Raw genomic sequence first — 27,654 nt, 5'->3', positions numbered from 1 at the left:
CGCCCACGCAGAGTCCCGCTCCGGGCGGGGAGGGGGCGCCGCAGCGCAGCTCTCTCCAGAGTGCCCTGCTTAGCAGCGGCGCGCACAGGCACCAAGGAGTTAAACGGTTAATCCGATCCAGAAGACACCGGACTGGTTGGCGGTGTGTCAGTCAGTCCGTCCCTCTTGGCGGGGGCGGATCCGGTGCTGGTGGGTCCTAGCCGTTACCGCTACCCTTGGCCAGAGGAAACGCGTGGGAAGTGGTCCCGTGCCACAGACGAGGTCTCTGCGGCGGGCAGAGGTGGTGTGCACGGGATCTGCTGTCGGTGGGTCGTAGGCTAGCGATGGTCTGTGCCCGGGGCGGGATGTGCGCGCACGTGGCCCCTTCCGAGGGTTGTTTGTGTTTGTGGTGTCCTGGAAGTGTGTGCGCGCACGTGGTTGGCTGCTGCGGTCTGCATGTTTCTTTGGATTTCGCTGTTTATCTGTGTGTCTGTGCATGAAGAATGTGCGCACACATGTGCTGCCTGTTGGGACCGTGTATGCCTCTGTGGAGTATGTTCGGGTGGCCAGGGGGTTCTGCATGTGCTCCCACGCCTTTAGGTGTGTACTGTGCTCGGTCCGTGCTTGCGGAGTTGTGAACGCGATTCAGACTCCGTTATCTGACTGTCGTGTCTGAGGAAATCCATGTGTGTTGGTGTGTGTTTGGTTGGCCTGGGGACGCTTTGGAGGTATTTCTATTGTCTCTTTGGCTCCTCTGTGGCTCCAGGAAGACACCTCGTGGCTGATACCCCGGCTCCCCGCCCAGCACTCTGTGTTTCGCTGCCTCTTCTAAAGCGTTTCTGCAGTTGGTAAACTGAGGCACATCCCCGGCAACCCGGGACGCACCCTGTGGCCTTTTCAGACGAGTAAACAGCCGCGCCTCCTCCCCGCGGGCCCCCGCCGACAGAGCCCCCCTTCCGGCACCTAAATCCGGAGTCTCCGTGACTCACGATCCCGCCTCCCCCAGCGCCGTGCCGAGCGAGCAAGCGCGAGCAGGGAGCTAGCGGCTTCCGAGTGTTGCCCTTCCCCCGCTCGGGCCCTTGCTGAGTCCTAGCGGCAGGGCGGAGGGCTCGGCCTGGTACCCCATCCCTCTGGTGGAGGCGCTCAGACGCTCACCCGCTTAGGTGCGAGTCCAAGAAAGCAGGCCCTTCCCCAAGTGTTCTCCCCTCACCGGCTCCGCCCGGCAGGCAGTGCAGTCAGCCACCGCCCCCCACCCCCGCACGTTCTTATATTTTAAAAAAAAAGCTTCTCCAACCCCCACAACCGCTTTTCTTCCTGACAGAGGGGGCTTCAGGCGTGGGCGAACATGAAGCAATAACTGACTCCCCATAAGCAGCAGTGGGGTATCCCAGAGGTCAGAAGTGTTTCCCACTTCTCTCAGGGACCCCTCCCCGCAAGTACATACTCAAAGGGTTCCAGGGGATTTGCTGGGCCCAAGTCTTTGGGGTTGGGGGCTGAAGCATGGGCCAGAGTTCTGTATGGGCAATTCGGGTTGGGGCGGGGGGGGGGTGGTGTCGGGCCACAGGGGGTGTGGAGAAGAAAGAGGGCACAAGTCAAACGCCAGGCTGGTAGTTGGAGCTGCAGCCTGAGCCTGAGATGGATCAGCCTCTGATGGTGCAGAGGCAAGAGGGTTTGGGGGGGGCAGTTACATTAGACCACCCAAAATGAGAGTGACAAGTCTCTTCTTTCCCCCCACTTTTCAATGAACCATTGTACCATGGTCCAAACAGAGACCCTGTAACCCTCCAACTGAGTAGATGAGAGGGTGAGGCAGTTAAGGCTGCAGAAAACAGTGGCCTGGGGAGGGCATGGGGACAGGGCCACACAAGCAGCCAGGACCAGCTCAACTGTCTGGCTTTTGAACTCATCCTTGGGCGAACATGGGGGCTGGAGAGCCCTGGGAGGACCCTGATGAGAACAGAAAGAAAGTGCAATGTAAAGGCTCACAGATACCTCTTCCATCTCCCCAGGAGAAAGAAGAATGCCAGTCTAGATCTTCTCTAGAACCCCACTTTCCCCTTCAAGTCCTGGAAGAAACAGAATCCCCCAGGAGGGTAAACGGGCACAGAGCACACTGATTAGATTCCGGGTACCTAGCCGGGGCCACCTTTCTGAATGTGGGGGCACCACTGGGGGTTGGGGGCCTGAAAGCCCTTTCCCAGTCCTGGTCCGTGCTGACTCAGGAAGCTGCAAAATGAAAGAAGGGGTTTCTAGAGGCTGCAGTGGGGCACCTTGGGGGATGGGTGTCTCAGCCTGACCCACCAGACTCCCAGAGACGTTTCAGCTGATTTCACAAAACTCGGGAATCCTGGAGCACAGAAAGGGCTGGTAGCTGGACCTAGCCCAGCTGGCCCTGTTCCTTCACCCACCATCCAGCCCGGTCCCTCTCCCGCCTACCTGTCAGCTCTGGTGATGGAAATCCGAGGAGGGGTCAGAAGTGGCAGTGTGGTAGGCCGTGGGGGCACAGGGACCCCAGAATCCGAGGGCTCAGGGTCCGCCCAGCCCAGCCCAGGACCAGTGGAGAGACGACGGCGAGGGCGTCGGAGGTCAGCCCCCAGCATGTTGCCATGGCTGGGTTCAGGGGTCTCCCCCGGCCTCTAAGGAGTGACAAAGGCGGGATGGGTGTGCAGCCTGGCCAGGCAGCTAGCTTTGAGCCCCTCCCCAGAATAATGCCCCACCTAGTCATCTGGGAGAGGGCGATAGGGGTATAGGTTCCCTGTATTCCCCCTCAATTGGCTCCACTCACTAATGTCTCCCACAGAGGGTGACTTCCCACACCTCACCTCTGAGAGGTTCCCTTTCTCAGCTATGCGGTGAGGCTCCCTCTTGATGTTTCAGCCCTGTGGCTCTAGGCCCTCATGCCTGTTCACTGTCCCTCTCATGAAATTCCTCTAACACAAAACCTTTTTAGGGTCTCTTCGACCCTCCATGTCTAAGCAGCCCCCTCTTGGTCTTAATGTCTGTGGCCCCTCAAGACCTCACCCACAGTTCCACCCACAATCCTTGGAAGACCCTGCCTTCTGCCCCTGGACTCAGGGGCTCTTAATCCAGGCAGCAGGAGAAAAAGGTAATCAAGAGAGTAAACTGAGGCATGAGCAGTTGGGACTTTGCGACCACTTGGTAAACAGATGTGGTCACTAGAGGGCGCCCATCCCCAATGAGGCCCAAGCCTCACCCCCCCAGCCCGGGCCCCGCCCCTCACACCTCGTCCCGGGTCCCGGACACGGACAGGACACTGCGACTCCTCTTCATCCCGCCAACCTAGTGCTCCTTAGGGGCTGCGGGGACCATGTTGGTCCAGGCCAGCGCCTCCTGCAGGATCAAGCCAAAAGCATTCACTATTAGCGCCCCAGGGCTCCCCCTGCTGGTCGGGCCTGAAATCCGCTCCCATCCCCGCTCATTTGCCTCCCCTGGGAGGTGACGTCAGCAGCCTGCTGACGCACTACCTGTCTGTGACGTTGCCGCCCGCTGCCACAGCAACAGCTGACGCACGGCTGGGCTCCCGACAGCATCTGTGCCCTGGTAGTCCCAGCACATCCCCCATTCCTCCCGTGGGGTCTAACCCCAGCCCAGGGAGCGATCCCGCTGAGAAGACCCGGAGCTCCCAGAGTGGGCCGCTTGTGGCGCGTGGTCTGAGCTGGGGGCCGGCGGAAGCGTCCCTACGGAGCTGTTGGGCCTTTAAGCCTAAACCCGAAATAGCTCCGATGTGCGGGGGCCGGGCGCAGAGAGACGGCGGCTTGGGCACAGATGGGGGACGCGCGGGCAGAGGCGCGAGGAGACAGACAGGGATGCGTGGAAATATAGAAACAGACAGGGACACAGACGCAGCTCCGGATGCTGAGTGCACTCTGCTGCAGGCGATCCTTGTCTAAAAGCTTAGGGGAGGGGGAAGCTGGCTCACTTCACCTTCTCACCTAGGCTTTTCAGATTACTGGTGTGTGTGTGTGTGTGTGTGTGTGGTCATTGGCTCAGTGACTTAAACACTCTGAGCCTCAGTTTCTTGGTGAAATGGAATGGTAATTTTTACGGGGTTCATGTGAGAATAAAATGAGACCAGACCATATTGAATCCTCACCAAATAGTACCTAGCACTCAGTAAATACTTAATAAATACTAACAACTGAATTTTGGGGGGCCTGTTAGAACTCAGATCACAGTCCCTCCTCTGCTCAGAGTCCTCCATGGCTTTCACCTCATTCTGAGGAATAGTCAAAGTCCTCAACAGGAGGTCCACGCAGTCCTATAGGATGTGCCTAGTCACCTTCCTGTCCTCACCTCCTCCCCAACTCACTCTCATCCATCCACATTGGCCTCTTGGCTGTTTCTGGACACACCAGGCATGCTCCAGACTCACGGCCTTTGCACTTGCTGTTCCGTCTGCCTGGAACTCTCTACCCTTGAATAATTACAGACACCTCGCATCCCTCAGATCTTGGCTCACACCTCACCTTTTCACACATTTCTCCTAGGCTTTCTCTACTGCACCTCTGTTTAAAGTTGCTAGGCCCTCAGGATTCCTAACCTCCTCATCTTGCTCTGTTTTTCCACAGCACTATCATCTCATAACATACTATGTTATTTATTTATTACATTTATTGTCTGTCTCTTCCCAAAATAGAATATCAGCTGCAGTAGGGAAAGAATATGTTATTCATAACTGTATCCCCAGTGGCTAGAACTGAATTGAATGTAGTAAGCTCTTCGTACTAAGTATTTGTTCAATGTCTGGTGGTTATTTGAGGACTCAATGGCATATTTATAAAGTTCCTAGTAGATCTATTATGGACTAGCTATTTTACCCCCTACTTTGGCTCATTTCTCTTCCTTTATTGCATTAGCTAGCATTTCGACTCAACATCAACTAGTAGAAATAAATGTAAACATCATCTCACCGGCCTAGTATATAGCAGCAGGCAAGCCTGCAAAGGTTGTTAAATGAATGGATGACTGTATAAAGGCAGCTTAGAGGTCACCCCCACTTCTTAACCAGATTGAACCAGTCCATGTTCCAAGCTCCCACTGCTGCCTATTCTGCCCCCATTAAAGCACTCATCATTTGGGGTAATTTATCTGCATTCCCTACTGGAGCTCTGTGAGGACAAGAACTGCTTATCCATTCCATTGTCTAGGTCCCCCATGCACAGTGTTATGAACGATGAATGAATAAGACACGGAGAGAAAGGCACCCTCCCTATGTATATGCTCCTCCCTATGTAAATGCATATGCTCAGACAGGCAGAGAAAGGGCCATGTAGCAAGGGCCATGCTCGGCTTCCAGAATTACACTGACCTGCATTCAAATCCCGGTTATTTTTCTCATTAGCTGTATACCCTTGGGTAATTCACCCAGCCTTTCTGAGCCTCATTGTCCTTGTCTGTAAATTGGGGTAATATTCATACCTACTTGAGGGGGGTTGTGTAGATGAAGTGAAGCAATGCAGGTAAGGTTCTGAGCACAGTGCCTGGTAAATTGTAGGTTCTCACAAAACAGTACCACTGTTTTATATAGTGATAATTACAATTAGCACTGTTGTTGACACATGAAGCCATAGACAGACATGAAATACAGCAACACATGCACAGAGACCTCACTTCCTCCCATCCTCCCCCTTGTCCTACCAGCCTCTGTACCCTTTCTCAAACACTCCCAGCACATTCAGATCTCAGGGCCTTTGCACTTGCTCTTCTCTCCACCCAAAAAACCAATCTCAGATATACTGTGCTCCTCCCACTCCCCCCCGATCTCCCTGACTCTACTTTTGTTTTGTTTGTTTTAGACTTTTACCATTCTAACAAGACATAGAATTTACCTTCTATCTTTATTAGCTTTTGCCTGTCCTTTGATTAAAAGGTCAGGATGTTGGTTTGTTTTTTCCCCTGCTAGGACGATGCTAGCATATAGTAGGTGCTCAACAAATAGCTCTCGAATACATGAACAAATCCAGTTGACTCCCTCAGCTCCTGTAGGCCTCCGCGGGCCTCTGCTCAAAGTCACCTCCTTCCAGATCCTTCCCTGACATAGATGCCTCCCCTGACCCTATCACTCTCTTCCCCTCACTCAGCTTTTCCTTCTTAGCTCTCATTGTCCTGATGTATATCTTTATGCTTCTGTTCTCCCCGACTTCTTAGTTTCATGAGGGCCGTGGATTTTTCTGTCTCATTCTAGAAGTACAATTCATAGATATGCAAACTGCAGTCCCACAGGGCCCCTCGCTTAGAAGGTTTAATGTGCTAACTATCATCTCAAAATTTTTCATAATTTTGAACAGGGGCCCTGCATTTCCCTCTTGCCCTAGGCTCTGCAAATTTTTGTAGCCTGTCCTGGCTACATTCCCAGTGCCGGGAACAGCCCATGGTAGGTGCTTAAGGACATGTGAGATGGAGGAAGGAATAGAGGAGTGGACAGCCAGAGGAGCCCCTTGGGCCAGGGAGGAGACGTGCAGGCCATCACTGTCCCAAGACCTGTGCACATTTGCAGAAATCAGATCTGGCAAAAAGCTGGACGCAGGAGGCAGGACATCAGCCTCTAATCGAGTTTTCCCCTCCCCTGGGCAGCAGGGTGTTTGGGGAGGAGGGTCCAGATGGTGGAGCTGGCCACTACGGGCAGTTGGCACCAGGCTCAGGCTGAGAGGCCTCTTCTCCCACCTGACTTGTCAGCACTGATCAGCAGCAGTCCAGCCTGGGAGTTGCTGGCCTGGCCTGACAGAGGAGGGCTGGCTTCACCCAGCCTGACATGCCCCCACCTCCTTCAGCAGGCTATGGGGATGGGTGGCCAAAAAGAAGGAAGGAAGTGAGGATAAAAAGGCCTTGCCCAAACCTTGGCCCTGAGCATCCAGGCCTGACAAGCTCCATGCTTATACTGAAAGTGGGCTGGGGAAAACTTAGAGGCCACAAGTATGTGTGTGCATGAGACTTTGTACACGGCAGTGTTTGTGCAACTGGATGGGTGGAACTTTGAGTCTGAGTTTGTGTAGTTGAGACCATGCCTGTAGGAATGTTTGTGACAGGTGACACCACGTCAGTCTATGTGGGCATGAGGTTGGACGTATGTCTGTGACTGTGATGAGTCTGTGTGAGGGGGGAGGTGGGTGCATGTGGATGCAGCAGGAAGCAGCTTTCCGCAGAGACTAGAATTGCTGAGTTTGGGTTCAGACCTGCTCAGCCACTCATGAGCTACATGGCCTCGGGCACATTATTTAGGTTCTCAGTATAGAGTGTTGGTTAGTGCGCTTACTTTTTTCTGGATGGAGTGTGTATGTGTGTATAGGCATGTGTTTGTATAGCTTATTCAAATCCAGGTCTTCCTGGATATCCAACCTAAAGTGGACCCTTCCATTTTTCTTTCCTGTTACAAACTGCCCTAATCACAACTTGTTGTTATATATTTATTCATTTGTTTGTTTGTTTGTTTGCCCCACTAAATGTGAGGTCCATAGGGGCAGGGAGTTTCATTTTGTTCACTGTTTTGTCCCCAGCACCTGGCATATTGTAGGGCTGAGTAACTGCTGAATGGATGGATGCAGGGCTGGCTGCAAAGTATGGGGAGGGAGCTGGGTGCTGGCTGGGTATCACGGGCTCCTGGGGGGCCCCGTGCCCAGGTCTGGTCTCTACTCTCTTCCTTTCCCAGCAGTTGACAATCATTCCCTCAGCGGTCCTCACCTCTATGGGAATGATGACACGTCATCAACTTTGACATCTGTTGTCACCTTTGACATCTTTTCCTTCTCTGGGTCTTATGGACTCACCTCATTTGTAAAATGGGATGGATAGATGGACTGGTTCCTAAGCCTCCTTCCAGATCTTAACTGCTATGGAAATAATCTTAATCTAATCCCTCTTTAATTCTTTCAACATTTATTGAACACTGATCTGGACCTGGCCCTGCCCTCGTGGTGCTGAAGTGAACAAGGAAAGCAGATACAAACCAGAAATTTCATTTAATCTCCAGCACCACCACTCTACCTTGGCCACTGTCTGTGCCTGATGGAATTTTAGTCTTCACTGTTTGAAATCACCCTGAGTATTTCTGTTTACACACTGATCTTGCTCCCTTACCAGTCTTGAGGGGCCGCAGAGCAGGAACCCAGCTGGTCTCAGTTGCTGCAGCCCCACAGACTGGCTACTGTGCCCTGGCACATAGTAGGCACTTGGGAAGTAGGTGGGAAATAAGCTAAGAAATAAAGCAAAAGCAGGCTCACGTGCATGACCTAGCGGTGCCTTGATGTGTCATTACCCACCTTGCAGGTGGGGAAACTGAGGCTCAGGAAGGCAAAGCCATTTCCTGGGTCCCACTACAGCTAAAAGTTGTAGCTGTGGAATGCAGCAAAGGCAACTTGGAGAGCCCAGAGGAGCATTCCCTGCCTCACCCCTCCCCCACCTCACAGGTTCAAGAGACACAGCAAGGAATACGCTGGTGGGGGCTGGGGAGGTTGGGGCAGGGGGCGGGGTGGAGAGGAGAAACCAAAGAACAGTGCAAAACAACTCAGGGAGTTCTGTCTCCAGGGCTGGCGATGCTGTGTTGGCAGGAGATTAGAAAAAGCTTGGCGCTGATGGGGAGCTTCTGGCGCTCTGACCTCAACTCTGGGAGCAGGGTCTTCTGGGACCCTTTTTAATTGGGGCCAGGCAGCTTCAGTCCCAAAGCCAGGGAGAGACTCCCCTGCAACTCCCGCACCTACCTGGGAATCCCGGCCTAAATAGACCTCCCCACACACCCTCAGCCCGGAGGCAGGCCTGAAGCCCTCAAAGGGTGTACTGGGGGCCCCAGCTTTCTTGCGGAGCGTGGGAAGCCCCCACCGTCCTGGACCCCTCCCTCCGGGGTGCCGAGTACCCCTCCCCACCACAGCTCGCCGCTGAAAGCTTACCTTGCAGGGAGCGCAGGGGAGGGGATGCCCCGCCCTCTCCAGCGGGAGGAGTGGGGCGGTGGGAGGGAAACAGGGATGTTCAGACCCGGTATTTCCTGGTGTGTGTATGTGCGTCTGTGCGATTACGAGACCCGCTGGGGTGTGTGGATCTGTGCAAGCGTGTGCCCAGGCCGTGACGGCCGCTGATATGCTGGACAGCCCCAGCTGGAGGGGGAGGGGGAGCGGAGGGGGACTCCTGCGCTCCCGCCCGCCCACTCGTGGGTTTGAATGGAGCTCTTAGGTGCAGGGGCGGGCGCTTTTGTCTGGATAGCCCCACCCCCTCCCTCGGACGGGGCATCCCCCCAATTTGAAGACCGTTATTCCATTTCCTCCAGCTTCCTCCGTCCAAATGCTCTCTCGGGGAAAGTCTAGGAAAAGGCTCCCCTCATTCCAGGGGCTGGAGCTCCTTCCATCCCACCCGACCCCCATGGAGCATCCTTTAATCTGAGATAATCCTGGCCCTAGGCTGCACAACACGACCTTTTATCCGGGTTACAAAGCATGGGCTGGGATTTACCAAAGTGCGCCTGGATAGCCCAAGCTCAAAGTAACGGGAGTCATTAGAGTCCAGCGGAGGAAGAAGGCCCGCACAGGAAAGAAGAAAGGCTGTGAGCGGTCCTCGGGTACCACGACGAGGAAAGCCCCCATCCGCACCTCCACTATCCCCGCCGCCTCCTCCCCCACCACCCAGCGCGAGGCCGGGAGCTCTGGCCACTGGCTAGACATTAGCGACACCTAGCGGCCGCAAGGGAGACGTCGCCGTGGACATGCTCCCCAGACATGTAGTGAGGGGGTCCGGGTGATTCAAGAGGGGATGTATACGCGAATCCCCGCTCAGAAGTGGCAGAAGATAGGCACGGGACAAGAAGGCTGTGGTCCAAACCGGGAAAATACCAGCCCCCCAAGGCAGAGCCACCTCGCGGCCAACTCAGATCTCACCAAGGGCAGGTTCGTATCCCTGCTCCACTTAGACTCTCCCACAGCAGGGTCCTGCACCCCTCGTTTTGGGAAGGTCCCCTCAGATCACGCCCCACCCCGATTCACGGAGGGCAAGAGGCAGGTCTCGCTGAAGTTCAGGCTGTTACTGAGCCTTGGCTTAGAGGACAGCCCCCTCCTCTGGTCTCACCAACTGCCCCCGACCTGCGGCTGCCGCAAACTCCCACTGTGAGGCAGCAGGAGATGAGGGTGGTGCTAGGCTGGGGACCCGCACGTATACCCCCAGGAGGTGCCTAGCCGGGACCCCACGCCGGATAACGCTGGGTCTCCGCTGGGGCTCCGGGAGGCCTGAACGCCGGCTCAAGGCCCTTTAAGACAAAGCCCGGTCGCCAGAGCCGCCGCCGCAGTTACTAAGGATTCGTCGTCAGCCGGGGGCGGGGTGTGTGCGCCCTGGCGGAAGCGGAAGGGGCGGAGCTCCGTGGGCCCGGACTGAGACACTTCTGCCACCGCCACTGTCGCCTTAGGAGCTGGAGCGGGCTGGGCCACAGGACAAGATGGTGGACTACAGCGTGTGGGACCACATCGAGGTGTCTGACGATGAAGACGAGACGCACCCCAACATCGACACGGCCAGTCTGTTCCGCTGGCGACACCAGGTAGAGTGCGTGTGCCCAGCCCCTTCCCTCCCCCACCTCCCGGGACTCTGCTGCAGACTTCTGATCCTCTATATCTACAGGGACCCGCCATTGACACCTGGGATTCCCACCGGTGTGGGCTTTTAATATCTCCCGGGGCTCAACTCTGTGACCTCAGAGCTGCCGGGACCCCTACATGCCGTAGGCATCTCCCTCATAGCCTAAATTCTCAAGACAGGCTTTGGAGGTGCCCCCGAGTCCCGTCTAGGACCTTCACCTTACACCCAGAACTCTGCCTCAGAGTCTAGACCCTGATCCTGCTTGGGTACCCACTCCTGACCTTGGATTCCCATTCTCCTCTCCCCAGCTCCTAGAGTCCCTAGTACTTTGAATCTGTTCTGCGATGTGCTTCCCTGGGTATGAGGGTGATTCCTACTCGGATCCAGAGATCCTACTCCTCCAAACAGAACAAGGAACTCTGGCTTCCCCTGGAATTTCTGTTCCTGCCCTGGGACATCAGTCACCCCACACCCACAGCCTCTTCCCCTATTAGGATCCTTGGTTCTCACCTAGAGTAGACCCCATTTCCAGTGACACCAGGAGTCCCTATCTTGATGGCTTCCCTCCTAGCCAGAGCCCCACTGCAAGTCGGTATTGCAGACTCTGGCCCTGCCCACACCCCAGGACCAACTTCCTGTAGGAACCTCTCCCAGCACTGGAACCTCCTCCAAACCCACCCGCCTTCCTCCCAACCCCAGCCCGGTCTGCTGCTCTCAGACACCCAGATTGCCCCTACTTTCAGCGGGAACTCTCTCCCAGCCTGATTCCAAATTCACTGCCCCTTCTTTTATCAAATTGCCCCCAAATCCAGACCCCAGAATCCCTAGTCTGAGTGTTCCCTGCCCCTCTTCCTGTCCAGCAGTGCTTACAAACCAGTAGAATGGCTTTCATAAGACCCAGTGTTTTAACACCTGCTCTCCCAAATCATAGGTGCTGCATCCACATACCTCTGCTTGTTCTGCTCTGAAACTGAGGGTGTGTACCTCTCAGAACCTTCCAGTTAGGAATGCTCCACCCAGCTCTCCCCAGTGGCCACTCCTAGTCATTTATTCAGAAAGTCCTGGAAGGGTTCTTTCCCATCCTGCCAAGGCCCTACGACTGCTCCCAGCCCCATTTCCAGCCCATTCCTTAAAGCAGTAATATATCTGTTGGACAAACCACTAGAGTGTAAGAAGAAAGTTCTAGCACTTCCATTTCTGGTCACATATAACATGTATTATGAAATAGTTAAAATCTCTACAAAGTGTTAAAGACTATTTCGGGTACGCATATTTCTGTCTCATAAAGAGGTTAAATCTGTACTGCTTTGTGGAGACTGTTTTGGTCGTGCTGGGTAGGAGGCCCCTTCAATACTGCAGCCGCTTCCTCCCCCACTCCGCCCGCCACCCTCCTCCGCACAGAACCTTTTCCTGTCCCGCTGCCGAAAGCCTGAGACTATAGTGAAGAGTGGTGGGGACAGGGGGCCTCGGTGTCTCCAGCAAGCCGGGGTTCTAATCCCAGCCCTAGAAATGAGATGAGGTCTGAAAAGAACTTGGTCCAGGCCCCGTGAGGAGCGGTGGGGTCAGTAAAATGGGGGCCTGGTGAGCTTCTGGGCACAGGCCTTGCCACCTGTGCTCACATCCTGGCTCCTGAGCACTGACTTGCTACCTGACTTCCAGCGAATTGTTTGATCTCTTGGTACCTCAGTTTCCCCACCTGGGAATATTAATAGTGTCAACCCCATGGGATTGTTATGGGAGTCATCTTAATGTGTGTAATGCTTTTGGGACAGCACATAGTATGTGAAAGCTCTCTGTAAACTTCAGTCACTGTCGTCGTCATCATTATTATTTAGGTAATTCCCTCTCGTGATTAAAAAAGAAAAAGAACTTCCAAAGGTTCCAGAAGGGAACAGGTGAGCCGCAGCCCTTCGGCTCCCTTGTTCAGTCACCTGCCACTGGTTTCCTGTGGCTCCTTCCAGTGAGTTGTGCTGACCTAGGATCCATGACACTTGGTTTCCCCATCTATAAGGTAGGAGGGCAGCCCTGCCCACTGCCATGGCCTCTGCCCAGCCTGCTGTAGCCCCTGCTCAAGGTGTAAAGCCCAGGCCAGGCAGGCAGCTGCCCCCGCCAGCTCTGAGGGGGGCCTTTATTTAGCTTCAGCTTCCCTGGCGGCCACTCAGAGGGCACCAGGAAAAACTTGATGGCCGCCTAGCCGAGACCAGCAGGGTGGTAGGTTTCTGTTGCTGCCCAAGGGCAGCCATGACGCCCACCCGAGAGCCCCTCACAGGTCAGTGAGAAGTCTCTAGGGCGACGCAGGCCCTCGTGGAGACAGGTTGCAGAGGCCAGGACTGTTTTTTCTTTTCCCTCCATGAGGCTAGGACCTCGACCCCCACCCGCACGGGGACAGCTGAGGCTCAGGACTGTCTGCGTCAGTCCTCTGAAGCACTTGAGAGGGGCCCCGGTTTCTCGATTCTCACCCACTATATGCCTGGCCCTGTGCTGGGACCTGGAGGTATGGCCTCGAATCGGTACAGAAGCAAGTTGGCGGACTGTGCTGGTGGCAGTCCCACGACAGTGATAATGAGAGCAAGACACTGAGCGCGGTGTGGGAGCGGTTGCTGTGGAGTCGTTTATTTCATCCTCACAGCACCCTGTGAAGCTTCATTTCACAGAGGGGAAAACTAAGGCAGGGAGAGGTTTAAGGGCCTTAGCAAAGGACATGTCACCAGGAAGAGTGGTGGCATTGGGTACTGTGATGATGTGGTAACAACCATTCCCAGTTGGCGAGCCCTTACTCTCAGCCAGAGATCAACCTGAGCCCTCGGAGTCCATTTTGTCATTCTGAAGTACAGAACTCCATAATGTTCCTCAGAGAGAGCAGTTGTCCCCTTGGGCAAACAGTGATGATAGTGGTGACAGTAGCTGGCGTGGAGATGGTGCTTGCTGGCTGTCCACGGCCCTAGACCATTTGCTCTAATTTACAATCTTTGCTTCTCCTTAGTGCAGTCTGGTGAGGTCAGTGTCCATCTGACAGATGAGGAAACAGGTCATGAGAGGTTAGGAGGTCAGGTTCAGGGACACCCAGGCAGTACACAGTGACCTTGGAATGTGACCGAGGTCCTGGGGCTCTGAGGCTGCTCTCCACATTCCCACATTGTCTGATGATCACACAGGGGCCTTTGGGACTCGGTGATGCTGATGCTTAGGAGGCACTTGGGCCAGGCTCTGTGGAAGCTGAGACCTGGGCAAAGCAACTGCAGTAAGGGACAGAGAGCTCCAGGTGCAAGGGAACACATGTGCAGAGGCCGGAAGGTAGGGGAGAGGCCGTGCATTTGGGGCCCAGCCCTGCACCGGGCCTTGCTGTCCGCTGGGCAGCTGGGAGCAGGGGTCAGGGGTCCCGTCCCCACTCCAGGATGGGGCGGTGGGCAGGCTGCAGTCCGATGTGTATGTTTCAAAGACTCCTCTCTCAGCTTCTGAGTCTGGATTGGGGGACAGCAGTTGAAGGTGGTGTTGGATTTAGTCCACAGTTCTGCACTGAGCAGGCACTGCCAGGAGCCCAGGAAGATGATGGTGGAGCCCAGCAGGGCTGGAGAGCAGACAGCACTGAGTGATGTGATAGGCGTCTGAATGGGGTCTGAGTGAAGGAGCGGTGTGATGGGTGCCGTCACTGAGTGTAGGGCACAGTGGAAATGGACATTTTGGGTAAAACATCCAGGGTGGGGGCATAGGAGGCTGTTGGGCACCAAGATGGGGCTCCAGAGGGCATGCTGTGCTGCAGACAGAGCTGAGGGGGCCTCGTGAATGTTCCAGGCTCAAGACTCTCAGTGGAGTGAATTAGAACCATCAAACAGTGGAAACCACTGGCTCTTGGTGCCAGAGCGGGGCAGGGGTGGGGGGCGGGCAGGGGCCAGTGAGCAGGCCTCAGTGGGGTGCAGAAGATGGAGTGGGAGGTGGGAGTGGTTTTCCCATCTTGAGAGAGGACAGGGCAGAAGACCAGATTTTGGGGGGTAAAATGGTGGGCTCAGTTTTGGACAGGGAGTTGGAGATGCCTGCAGGACACCCAGGCAGAGGTGGACTGAGACGGTTGGGGGACAGGATGGTGCCCTGGTGTTGCTGACAGAGATTCTAAGGAAGAGGGGGCTCCTAAGACCCTGGTGGAGGATCTCTGTTCATCTAGGAAGCATTTTCTGAGCCCCTACTATGTGCCAGTGTGTGTGTGACGCAGTGAAAAGACCTGTCCGCACTTGCACGAAGCCAGTATCCTTGGGGAGGGACAGTGCCCAAATCATGAGACATAATTGTCGCTGGATGTTTGCAGGTGACGTGTGCTGAGACGGGAGATGAGGCAGGACAGGGGTTAAGAGGAAGTCTTGATCTCCAGTGAGGTGGTCAGGGAAGGCTTCACCTGTGAGGCAACTTTTGAGTCAAGGTGGTAAGGATACAAGGGAGTAAGCTGTGGGGGAGCCTGGGGGCCCTGAGGTTTAAAATGGGTCCAAGAAAAGGGAAGGCAGACAGTGTGGCCGGAGGGGTGGGGAGCAGGAGGAGGTGAAGGCACAGAGGTGACAGCAGATCATGTAAGGCCTTGTCACTTGGCTTCGGGGAGGACTTGGGCTTTTGCTCTGAGTGAGGTGGGAGTCGTGAAGAGTTCTGAGCAGCGGAGGGACCTGCCATGACTCAGGTGTGCGTAGATGTCTGTGGGGGAGTGTGGAAGCAGGACACAGGTTAGCACAGACATTCCTTGAGACCATCCCAGGTGTATCCTGGAAGCCCTTAGCTGGGATGGGGCCGGGGTCAGTGGACAGGCTCTTCTCCAGAGTAATGGGCCGTTCCTGCCCACAGGCCCGGGTAGAGCGCATGGAGCAGTTCCAGAAGGAAAAGGAGGAGTTGGACAGGAGCTGCCGTGAGTGCAAGCGCAAGCTGGCTGAGTGCCAGCGCAAACTGAAGGAGCTGGAGGTGGCCGAGGGTGAGGGCAGCAAGGCGGAGCTGGATCGGCTGCAGGCCGAGGCTCAGCAGCTGCGCAAGGAGGAACGGAGCTGGGAGCAGAAGGTGGAGGAGATGCGCAAGAAGGAGAAGAGCATGCCCTGGAATGTGGACACGCTCAGCAAAGACGGCTTCAGCAAGGTATGTGAGAGTGGGGGGCTGGCAGGGACTCGTAACCCTGAGTGGGCTCTGTGACCATTGGCAGGTTGGGGGGCAGTTGAGGACTGCACAGGTCAAGGGAGGGAAGGATCGGGGGTGTGGGAGGAACAGGGGTGTCAAGTGGATGAAGCGCCCCACCGGTCCCCTTCTGATCTGCCCAAAGGCCCTAGTCCGAGGCCACATGTGCCACGCTCATGCTCCTGCCACATTGATGTTCATGGCGCCATCGCCGCCGCCACCATGGATGGGATGGGCGCTGCGGCCACGGCCCGCCCGGCCACGTGCGAGGCGCCCCGAGGCCTCACCCCAGCCCACTCCCCCTCTCACCCCACCACAGAGCATGGTCAACACCAAGCCCGAGCAGGTGGAGGAGGAGTCGGAGGAGGCGAGGGAGCAGAAACACAAGACTTTTGTGGAGAAGTACGAGAAACAGATTAAGCACTTTGGTGAGCTGGGTGCAGGGGACCACCAGTGGGGGCCTGGGAGTTGTGTGTGTCGGGCTGGCTCTTGGTCCCTGGGTCTTTCCAGCACCCTGTCAACGCTTTGTCGCAGGCATGCTCCACCGCTGGGACGACAGTCAGAAGTACCTGTCAGACAACTCCCACCTGGTTTGCGAGGAGACAGCCAACTACCTGGTCATCTGGTGCATTGACCTAGAGGTGGAGGAGGTCAGTGGAGTGTGCCCGGGGGCCAGAGAGCTGCTCTACCCTTAGGCTGCCCCTTGGTGACGCTGTGCTGGTTCTCCCTGGGCAGAAATGTGCACTCATGGAGCAAGTGGCACACCAGACCATCGTCATGCAGTTCATCCTGGAGCTGGCCAAGAGCCTCAAGGTGGACCCCCGTGCCTGCTTCCGGCAGTTCTTCACTAAGATCAAGGTAGAGGCCCAGAGTAGCTGTGGCGAGGTGAGGGGTGGTCCTCAGGGCCCAGGGCCTGTGTGATCAGCACCTTATACTTCAGGAGAGGGCTGAGCCACGGAGGAGATGAGAGGTGGTGGCTTCCGGACAGATTTTGAAAGAGGGTGAGGGACAGAGTCAAGGGCACCTCCAGGTTTCTTACCCTGAGCATCTGGAAGAATAGAGCTCCCCGCACTGAGCAGGGGAGACTGAGGGCAGAGCAGGTGTGGGGGCGGGGCACGATCCAGAGCTCGGGAGTGGCTGCGTTGGGTTTGAGCCGCCCATGAAAATCCCCGCAGGACAGTGAGGAAGTGGGTGTCAGAGTCCACGGTTCAGGGGGATATGCAAGCATGTGGTTATTCGCATGTAGGCACACCTCGTTTTAATGCATTACTTAGTAGGTATTGTGTGTTTTTTCATTATTACAATTTTTGTTAGAGTGATCGGTGATCAGTGATCTTTGATGTTACTAGGGCAAGACCAGCAAAAAGATTACGACTCGCTGAAGGCTCAGATGATGGTTAGCATTTTTTAGCAATTAAATATCTTTTAATTAAGGTATGTACATTTTTTAAGACATAACACTGTTGCATACTTAGACTGCCATATACTGTAAACGTAATTCTTATGTGTACTGTGGCGCCAGATGCTCATGTGACTTGCTTTACTGCAGTACTTTATTGCATTGGTCTGGAACCAGACCACACTACTTTCGAGGTCAGCCTGTGTAGGTGGTGCAGTCTGAGCTTAGAGGTGGAGACTAGATGAAGTAGAGAAGAGACTCAAGCCCCACGGTGTCTCTGAGGACCGGCAACAGGAGGGTCCTGGGTCCCTCAAACCCCCCTGGTCTCCTGCTCCCCGCAGACAGCTGACCGCCAGTACATGGAAGGCTTCAATGACGAGCTGGAGGCCTTCAAGGAGCGCGTGCGGGGCCGTGCCAAGCTGCGCATCGAGAAGGCCATGAAGGAGTACGAGGAGGAGGAGCGCAAGAAGCGGCTTGGCCCTGGTGGCTTGGACCCTGTGGAGGTCTACGAGTCTCTGCCCGAGGTGCGGAGCCTCAGCCCCAGGCAGGCGGCAGGCAGGTAGCCAGCAGGACCCCTGGGTGTTCTAGGCACCGAGGCCCTGACCTCAGCCCCTCTGCCTCCACAGGAACTTCAGAAATGCTTTGACGTGAAGGATGTGCAGATGCTCCAAGACGCCATTAGCAAGATGGACCCCACCGTAAGTTACGATGTCCCGGGCTCACCCATTAGCCATGCTGGCCAGCGGTGCGTCCCTCAGCTCTGCTCCAGGCCAGCTGTCCACGTTGCTGGTAGGAGGGTCTCCTGGGCTTCTAGAAGGAATCAGGGAGGTTGGGTCACTGTGTGGCTGGCATGCGAGGCAGTCAGGTGTCACACACTCACATTTATTGAGCACCTGCTGGGTGCCTGGCTTCCAGACTGAGTGTCACTGTCACCGTGGTCCTTTATAAGTACAGCCTCCACACCCTGCTGCCCCTGTCTCGCCGCTGACTTGAGGTGGCCCAAGGAGGGGTTCCTCCTCGGCATCAGTTACTGCATCATTGCCACAGATTCTCTCCTGTAATTCACCGGCCACATGGGGGAGGGGCTGGGCACACGGCAGATGCTGGTAAACCTTGGCTGCAATAATTGTTCAGAGCAGTAACAGTGCTGTGAGATGGATCTTAATAGAGTTGGGTTTGATGCATTCCTGCCAGCTGGCTTACTGGTTGGCCATACTGGTTTCCTCATCTGTGAGATGGGTCAGTCAGATGATCTTTCTGGGATTTGTAGAAGCTTCTGTGGGGAATGAGCTCTAGACCAAGGGTCTTCGAACTCTGGCTCACAGCCTCACTGCCTGTCTCTGGTATGCAGAGGCTGTGCTCACTGAATTTCACGTTGTCGGTGACTGATTCTGTGCTGTAACCAACCAGAGTTGAGGAGTGATGGATGGAGTAATTGCGACCTGCAAGCCAAATGTTTTGATCTGGCCCTTTACAAAAATGTTTGCTGACCCTTCTGGACCTGCACGGTTTTAAGTTTGAATTAAAGTTAGGGAAAACTGAAAATTCTGTCCCTCACCGCACCAGCCAAATTTGATGTGCTTGGTAGCCATATGTGGCTGGTGCCTGCCATGTCAGATGACAACACAGGATATGGACCCTTTCCATCATTGCAGACAGTCTTTTTGGACAGCTCTGATCTAGGATAAGTGGATGCAGGCCTCAGGGTGTGCAGGAGACAGGTGGGCTGCCTGGAGGTGGTAGCTTGGCCTCACCTGTCTGTCTGCCTTTCTCCCTGTAGGACGCGAAGTACCACATGCAGCGCTGCATCGACTCAGGCCTCTGGGTCCCCAACTCCAAGTCCAGTGAGGCCAAGGAGGGAGAGGAGGCGGGCCCTGGGGACCCCTTGCTGGAAGCCAGCCATCCAGATGAGAAGGATGTCAGCGCGTGACCCTGCCTGCCTGCAGGCTTCTGTGCACCCCTTTTCAGAGAACGAAAATAGATGCCATTGCCCTAGCTCCTGGCTTCCGTCACTTCCCCCACCCTCAGCCTGAGAGACCTGCCCCTACGCCCCCACCTCCCAGCACTCATCCAAGTCTTGCTTTGAGTTGAGGGGCTTCGCTGCCTGCAGCTCCCCCCATCAGCACTATGCCAAAGGCCCAGGGGTCCAGGGAGGGGTGGAGTTGGTTAGGCTGATCCACAGGGGAGGGGGGAGGGTCCCCAGCTGAGGGACCTGCTCCAGTCACTGGGCTGTTGCCACTGTTTGTCAGCTGTCTAGTCTTCTATATGGTAAACAGCAGTGATCTTCCAATAAAGGATTTCAGATGCTCTGTACAGCGTTGCAAGGGCTGTTGGCACAGCTCTTTTCTGGGAGTGGGGGGATCTGGTGAGTGTCGGTGGCTGAACCCCTGAGTTCCACACTTTGCCCTCCAGCTCTCTGGGCAGTTCCTGTGCGCCAGACACATGCTGGTCCGTTCTCTTCCACCCGAGTTCTCTCCTGCCTCTCACCTCTGTGGCTTATCTCACTCCTCCAAGTCTCCCTCACCACACCTGCCCTTCCATGTGGGTAGCTCTGTCTCCAGAACACCTTCAACCTGACCGCTGCTCTTTATCCACATGGCCTCCACCCTGGTCCAGGTCCCCGTCACCTCTGGCCTGAACACCTGCCCCACACTAGACCCCAACACGCAGTGGCCAGAGTGCACCTATGAACACCAGTCAGGGTATGGCCCTCCCTAGGCTCACTAGACCCTGAACCGCCTACCCAGTCTCCTCCTGCCCTCATCTTGTGTCCCCCTACTCTTCTTGCCTCACCCATCTGTGAGCACTTGAAATTTCTCAGTGTGAGCTTGGGCGACTTACTCAGCCTCAGCACTGGTCCCTGTACAATGAGTGATGGTAGTGCCTTCCTCCCGGGGTTGCGATGATAGGAGACAAGTGCTACAAGCAGGCAGGTGCCTGGCATGTACATGCTCACACAGAAGTGGGCATTGGTGCATGCCTGTCCCTCTGCCTGTACACCCCCATGGTGTCTTCAAATGGGGCTCCTTTGAAAAGATAAATATTTGGGCCCTAGGAAAGGCCAGAGATAGTACAATGAGCAAGGACATACCAGCTTAAGATATGAAATATCGAACCAGTGAAGTCCTTTGCCGGCCCCACTTGGGGACCACTACCCCCAGCAGCTGCTCGTTGCTAAGGCCAGAGCTCGCTGCCACCTCCCAGAGGCCCTCCACCAGCCTTCTGAGCTGCCCCTCTTGACCAGCCAGGCAGCTTGCTTCACCTGTCCAAGTGCCTAAATTTGCTGACTTGTGCACTGTGTCCACTATGCTGTGAGCACCACCAGGGCACAGATGGAGTCTTTCCTGATCCTGAGATATTTTCAGTGCCCACATGGGGTCCTAGCACACAGCTCCTAAATAAACTTCCCAAAGCTAAGGGCCCCTAGGATGCTGATGTGCCCAGGCTGATCACCACAAGGGGGCAATAGTGAGCCACACCACCTAATGCTTTTCTTACGGATGAGAGGCAGGTGGGGGATATGGATGGCCAGGAAGGGAGCCCCCCTCTCTTAAGGCCCTGGATAAACCTCTCCCATCCAGGATTTGCCAGCTTTTTAATTCTTTACTGTGAAAGCTTTCAAAGATATTCCATATTCCCAATTTTTCCATTTGCCTCAGGCTTTTCTGTAACTCAACACTGTAACTGATTTCTAAAATATCAATATTTTGTTCTTCATGGACTTTTGTGTTCATTGTGCTTTTTGAAAATACTGCATTATTAAAGTATTTATATTGGCTACACAGTATTTTGACACCCTCTTTGCTTTCACGCCTCACCCTAGCTCTGGCCCTAGTAGGTCACAGGACTTACAACATCAAAGGCTGGCTGCTGGGGCTCCCATGTGGCGTGGAGGCGACTGGGAGAGCGGGCCTTGAAACTGCACTTGGCTCCTTCATTTCCAATGTGGAAGAAACTCACATGGATTCCCTGGACCCTGAAAAACTTACAATGTCCCTATGCTAAAACCCCCAGCTCAGGGCCTGCAGGTTTCCTTAGCTTATCCAGTGCAAAAAGAATCATCCTTGCATGCAAATTGGCCCATCAATGCTCACCATCAGGCTCCTTGAACTGAAATCAGTTATCGTATCTCAAGCTGTGATGACAAAAGCTGTAGAGCCCCAGATGTCGTCGACCGAACCAGAAACCTCGGACGAGACACCCTGGCTGAAAGCACATGGCAGTGCCCTCCTTGTGATGAAGACTGGGATAAAGATTTGTGGGAACAGACCAGCACCCCATTAGCCTGGGGCACAGCCAGCGACTGTGGAAAGAACAGCCCTGTAAGCCACCTGGTTATGGGATGTCAGACTAGCCTACCCTCAGACATGCGTGTTGCCAAGTCTCTGACGGACAATGGACATGCGCAGTGACTGAATATCTCATCGAATGCCTGGACCTGGAAGAATCTTGCTTTTTCCTAGGGGTTCTTCGGTTTTCTCCTCATCTAATTATAGAAAGATAATCTGTCACTTTCAAACTGCCAAGTGCCTTTTTTTTCCTTCCCCTTTTGCATCCTCACTCATTTCATGCAAGAAAGAACCATCATACTTAGAAAAACTGTTTTAGGTAAACCGTGGATGTAAAGAGCTTGAAACAAACAAACACACACCAAATGCTATTCAGGGGTTCACAGAGGAGCACCTCCCTCTCTGCTCATCCTCCATCCAGCTGGTTCCCTGCTCCTGATATCTAGACCCACTCTTTGTGGCTTCTTGTGACTTCCCAAGGTTTCTTTTTGTAAAATCAAATTATTCTTATCCCTTTCCCTTCTTTTTACACAACGAGTAGCCCACTCTGCACTGTGAGACACATCTCGATTTCTTCACTGGACACTAGAGTCTGCCGTACTTCCTCATTCTTCCTCCCTCACGTGGAAAACTCTGTGTGTGCACATCTCAGCACTTACGTCACCAGCCCTTTTTGAGAAACACTCGGGTTTCCTCTAATCTTCACTTTTTCAAGCAATGCCACAAGAAATGCCCTTATAAGTACCATTTCCCATGAGTATAGACTGCCCAGATGTAGGAAAAATTCCCAGAAGCAGGACTGCTTAGTGGGAAAGAGAATTCCACTGAAAAGAGTAGAGGGACTGGTGTCAGTGATGTGAGCAGGGTTGGAAAATGAACAGACATATGTTGAGTGTATTAGTGTTCTATGGCTGCTGTAACAAACTGCCACAAACTTGGTAGCTGCAACACAAATGTATTATCTTCTAGTTCTGTAGGCCAGACATCTCGCACACTAAGATGAAGACACTGGCCAGACTGTGAGCCTTCTGGGTAGGATTGCCTCCTTGCCTTTTCCAGCTGCTGGGGAAGGCCTGCATTCCCTGGCTCATGGCCCCTTCCTCCATCTTCAAAGATGGCAAACATGAGCGAAGTCCTTGAATCGAATCCCTCCAACTGCTTTTTCTGCCTCTTCCTTCCACTTTTAAGCATCTTTGTGACTAGGCTGAGCCCTCGGGCTCATCTCCCTAGTTTAAGGTCAGCTGATTAGCATCCTTAGTTCCATCTGCAACCTAATCCTCCCTTGCTATGTAGCAAAACATAGTCGGGTTCTTCAGGGGTGGGACCTGTTATTCTGCCATGGGAGACCCCCAAGAATTAGCAGCAGCGCAGAGCCATTCCTGAGTCCAGGGCTACGGGGGGTGAGAGGGAGCTCCCTGCAGGATATGCAGAGGGACCACTGCCTGAACTGGGTCAGATACCCCCTGTTTGCTGCTCTTCCACCTCTGGTCTCCTGTCCGTCTTCCCCACGGGCAGAACCCATCAGGAACCAAGGTGTGGAAGCTGGGTAATAGGACTTGCTTTTTTTGTGGCCACAGGAAGGGGGAGCCCTCAGTCCACAGTTACTCATGGACAACCTGTATTTGTGGCTCCACCTGGGTGCCAAGGAAAGTTAAACTCCATACCCCGTACCCCCTACCTGTCAACTTCTTTTGTCCCTAGCACTGGCCTCCTTCCCATACACCGTGAATCCTGCTTCTTAGTGTTTGTCTAGTTTGTGTCAGCTCCTGCAAGGCAGGGATTCTTGTTTTGTTTTTTTTTTTAAGATTTTATTTATTTATCTTTAGAGGGGAAAGGAAGGAGAGAGGGAGAGAAATATTGATGTATGATTGCCTTTGGTGCATCCCCTGCTGGGAACTGGCCTGCAACCCAGGCATGTGCCCTGACTAGGAATCGAACCACAGTTGTTTAGTTTGCAGGCTCGCACTCAATCCACTGAGCTACACCAGCCTGGGCTCCTGTGTTTTGTTCATGGCAAAATCCCAGGGCCTAGACCACAGCACACAGTAGGTGCTTGCACAGGTCTGTTTTTAAAGTTGTGGTAAAATGTACATAGCATACAACTGACCGTTTTCAGGTGTACGATCCAGTGGCATTAAGTACAAGGAACTCTGTACCCGTTAAACACTAACTCTCCATTAATAAAATATCTGTAATTTGGTATCTGACTTCACTTAGCATAATCTTTTCAAGGTTCACCCATAGTGAAGCACGTGTCAGGATTTTATTTTTGAAAGCAGCACAATATTCCACTGTGTGGATGTGGCACATTTTGCTCATCCACCGATGAACACGACTGCTTCCTATGGGTTATGCCGCTGTGAACGTCGATGCACAAGCGTCTCTCTGAGCCCTTGCTTTCTTTTGCACATACACCCGGAGGTGCAAGTGCTGGACCGTAGGGGAATTCTACGTTTACCTTTGTTGAGGAACCACTAAACCATCAGCCTGTTTCAATCTAGTGTCGGAGGCAGAGTGGGGGCTTCTCCTCAAAACCATTTTGTGTCTTTTCAATTTGGAACCGTGTGAATGAATTACTTATTTAAAAATAAATATTAAAAAAATAACATCAAAAAAAGAATGGTGGTATAACATGTTTCTTGGAACCACTGAAACCACAAAATTGGGAACCACAGGCTCTGGCCAGGTAGCTCGGTTGGTTAGTGTCCTCCCAACGACCAAGGCTGTGGGCTCCATCCCCGGTCAGTCAGGGCACACACAACAATCAATGCATCTCTCTCTCCCCGCACCCAAACCCCCACCCTCCCTCGCCCTCTCCCTTCCTTTCTCTTAAATAAAAAAATTCTCTCATACACATAACTGTTTATCCATGAGAGAAGGGACAAAGAATTGTAGCAAATTAATGTCTACAATGCTGCACCACAGAGCCATGAAACTGAGTGAATTGGATCAACTTGCATCAATATGGATGAAATTAATCAACAGAAACATGGCCAGCATATCTCAATTTTTGAAAAGGCAAATTCACCCATGTTTTCTGTGTGACTTCACTTTTTACACTTAGGCTTATGAAGAATTTCTAATCACATGAAAAATACTAAAGGTGAATGTTAACTACTAAGGAAACAAAATTATACATTCAGTATGATGTCAATTTTTTTTTTTTTTAGCCTCACCCAAGGACACTGTCTTTCATTGCTTTTAGAGACAGAGGCAGAGGGGAGGGGAGAGAGAGAGACACTAATTGGTTGCCGCATGAGCGCACCCCAACCAAGGACTGAACTTGCAACCTGGGTGTGTGCCCTGACCAGGAATCAAACCTGTGAACTTTCAGTCTACAGGGATGACGCTCCAACCGAGCCACGCTGGCCAGTGCATATTTTTTTTCGTTCACATTTTAAAATTATTGTTCAAGTACAATTGTCTCTATTCCCCCCACACACCACTCCCTCCAACTCCAGCCACCCCGCTTCCCATCTTTCTTTTTAAATACATAAAAGTTATACTTAGAAATTTGACATCGGCAACTGATCGATGTTTCTCTCTCTCTCTCTCTCTCTCTCGTTCTCTCTTCCCCTCTCTCGAAAATAAAAAAAAAAAAGTAAAAAGAAAGAAATATGGACAGAGCAAGCAGCAGAGTCCAGCAGATGGCTAAGAATGACATAAGTTCAAGGACAGGCTTCCCCTCTGAGCCTTAGCCGGCCAGCTCCCCTGCTTGGACCATTCTTCCCCTGACATCTCTGTGGCTTCGCCTCAGGTGAGAAAGACAGTCCCAGGCTGCCCGTCACAAATGGTGCCCAGCTCTTCTCTTTGCTTTTTCCATATTGTGTCGCCACATGCTACACTGTTTATTATTTTATTTATTCTTCTTCCCTGCTGTCTTTCCATCTAGAATGTCCATGTGCCAAGGGCAGGGCATTTTATTTGCTCTCTTGTCTGCAGAGTCCCGGGGCACAGCACTGGCACTCAGGAGACTGTACTTACTGACTAGAAAGCAGTCTTCCTCCGCGCAGGGGGGCACGGCCGCCTCCAGATGGCTGCTCCCTCAAAGGATACACGTGGAGAGTGAAATCAGCACCCTTTCCCTGGTACTTATTTCTTTATTAAAATTTTCTAATTGATTTTTAGATAGAGAGAAACATTAATTTGTTGTTCCATTTATTTACACATTCATTGGGTGATTCTTGGATGTGCCCTGACCAGGGATTGAACCCTCAACCTTAACGTACCCAGATGACACTCTAACCTCCTGAGCTACTTGGCCAAGGCTCTCGTTGGTATTTATGCTATTTTCTTTTTGTACCTGAGTGGATGGCACACAGGTGAATTTTTTTTAGCTTTAAAAAACTCTGATATAATTGACATATAACATTAGGTCCATTGGTTTCAGGTGTACAACATAAGATTTGGTATTTGTATACATTGCAAAATGATCGCCACAATAAGTCTAGTTAATGCCCTTTACCATACACAGTCACAAAAACGTTTTCTTCTGGTGACAACTGTTCAGAAATCTGCTTTCCTAGCAACTTTCAAGTATACAATATAGTATTGTCACACTCTGTCCCCATTGAACACTCATTCCCCAGGCCCCTCTCCCAGCCCCCCGGCTCCCACTGTCTACTTTCTATCTCTACGAATGTGACTGCTCTGGCGATCTCGTATAAGTGGGTCACATTGTATTCGTTCTTCTGTGTCAAGCTTCTTGCACTTCACATGTTTTCAAGGTTCATCCACGTGTGTCAGAACTCCATTCCTTGTTTTTTTTTTTAATTTATATATTTTTAGAGAGAGGGGAAGGGAGGGAGAAAGAGAGGGAGAGAAACATCAACCTGTAAGCTACATCAGTAGATTGCTTCTTGTGTGCCCCTAACAAGGACCTGGCCTGCAACCCAGGCATGTACCCTGACCGGGAATCCAATCAGCACCCTTTTGGTTCCCAGGCTGGCACTCAATCCACTGAGCTGCCCCAGACAGGGTCTTTTCCTTGTCATAACTGAACAATACTGCACTATATATATATATACACCACATTGTTTGCTTATTCATCTGTTAATGGACACCTGGCTTGTTTCCACCTTTTGCCTAGGTGATGTTTTTTTAAATTTCTTTACCTTTTTGAATGTCCGAAATATTTCACAATAAAACAATTCTGCAAAACAGATCTATACAGAGTGGAAAGGAAAGCGTGCCAAGAAATGTCATTAAATGAAAAAGGTAACGGTGCTCAGTTCACACCAGGCTCTGTTCTAAGCTCTTTACATGTTTGAGACTCTGATTACCTCTGAGTCTGGAACTCTGACTAGCCCCATTTTGCAGAAGAGTAAACTGAGGCACAGTGAGATTAAGGGACTGTCCAGGATCAGGCAGTGTCTGAGTAGGGATGTGAGCCCGGACCCTCCGGCTCCAGCCTTTGTGTGTAAACACCTGTTTCCTCCTGAGACCAGCACAGAACATCTCACCCATGGCTGCTTGTAGGAACTTTCTAGAGATCATGTGTTCGCACGTAGTTGTGGAACTATGCACCCACTAGTTGTAGAACTTTCTTGGAAGGATTCCAAACCAGCCTCATGGCTTGACTATTTCCTGAACCCACCAATTCAAAAGGCTGCAAAGGGATTTTGTTTTTAATTCACCATCTCCTGGCTTCCCAGGTCTGGAGGGAGCTGTGGGAAAGCCACTTCCTACAGGCCTCTGGAGTTCGGGGGAATACCCAGTTCTAATAGCTTCCTCTTGATAAACCCACTGGGGAAGGCAGCCAATTGTCTTAGCTTGCTCAGCCTGTCCTCCTTTTAACCTCAAAGTCCCCCACCTGGGAACTCCCTGCAACTGTCCTGGGAAAATCCAAACAATTGTTGGGGTGACATACAGACTTCCTGCTGGGCCTGTGATGTAGGGGACAGCACACAAGCCTTCCCCCGCAGCCTCTGTGACTTCTAGTTCCTTCAGCTGTCAAGTGGGCATGCTGGTCCCACTTTAAAAGAACGGAAGAGTTCTAAGTACCCAGCCCTGAGCCCAGCATCTGGGATGGGACGATATGAGTTACTACTATAATTTATTATTATTACTGGGATTATTTTCATTATTGCTATTAGTCCCCTCATCAGACATTTCCCGTCAGTCCCTCCTAAGGAGGTAGATGCCAGGTCCCAGGCCCACCCTGTCCTCTGTTGTACAGCCTCCAGGCCCAGCGGAAACTGCCCCGCCTCCCCTGGAATCGAGCTGTTAAGGAATCTGGCACCCTTGGCTTCCCGCTGCTACACTCCCAGTGGCAGAAAG

At 53.0% G+C, this 27,654-nt stretch overlaps 1 protein-coding gene across 1 annotated transcript; it reads left to right on the top strand.

Annotated features, from left to right (window-relative positions):
* Positions 1-10,323: 10,323 nt before the first annotated feature.
* CDC37 (cell division cycle 37, HSP90 cochaperone) lies at positions 10,324-19,399 on the top strand. Its single transcript, XM_037153963.2, has 8 exons — positions 10,324-10,510; positions 15,370-15,651; positions 16,007-16,115; positions 16,222-16,337; positions 16,423-16,545; positions 17,428-17,610; positions 17,713-17,784; positions 18,867-19,399. Exons 1-8 carry the CDS (start codon positions 10,409-10,411, stop codon positions 19,014-19,016), a joined length of 1,137 nt encoding a protein of 378 aa, XP_037009858.1. The 5' UTR covers positions 10,324-10,408; the 3' UTR covers positions 19,017-19,399.
* The last annotated feature ends 8,255 nt before the right edge of the window (positions 19,400-27,654 follow it).

This window comes from Artibeus jamaicensis, unplaced genomic scaffold (genome assembly GCF_021234435.1).
Source record: "Artibeus jamaicensis isolate MK-2021 breed Jamaican fruit bat unplaced genomic scaffold, CSHL_Jam_final scaffold_537, whole genome shotgun sequence".
Lineage (NCBI taxonomy): Eukaryota > Metazoa > Chordata > Mammalia > Chiroptera > Phyllostomidae > Artibeus > Artibeus jamaicensis.
This window is presented reverse-complemented; position numbering and strand designations above follow the sequence as displayed.

Bases quoted from the DNA above. Each gene is read 5' to 3' on its own strand.
- CDC37 (XM_037153963.2), top strand. From the start codon at position 10,409: ATGGTGGACTACAGCGTGTGGGACCACATCGAGGTGTCTGACGATGAA. The intron at 15,652-16,006 runs GTATGTGAGAGT...ACCCCACCACAG, and splicing joins GCAAAGACGGCTTCAGCAAG to AGCATGGTCAACACCAAGCC. The intron at 16,338-16,422 runs GTCAGTGGAGTG...CTCCCTGGGCAG, and splicing joins TTGACCTAGAGGTGGAGGAG to AAATGTGCACTCATGGAGCA.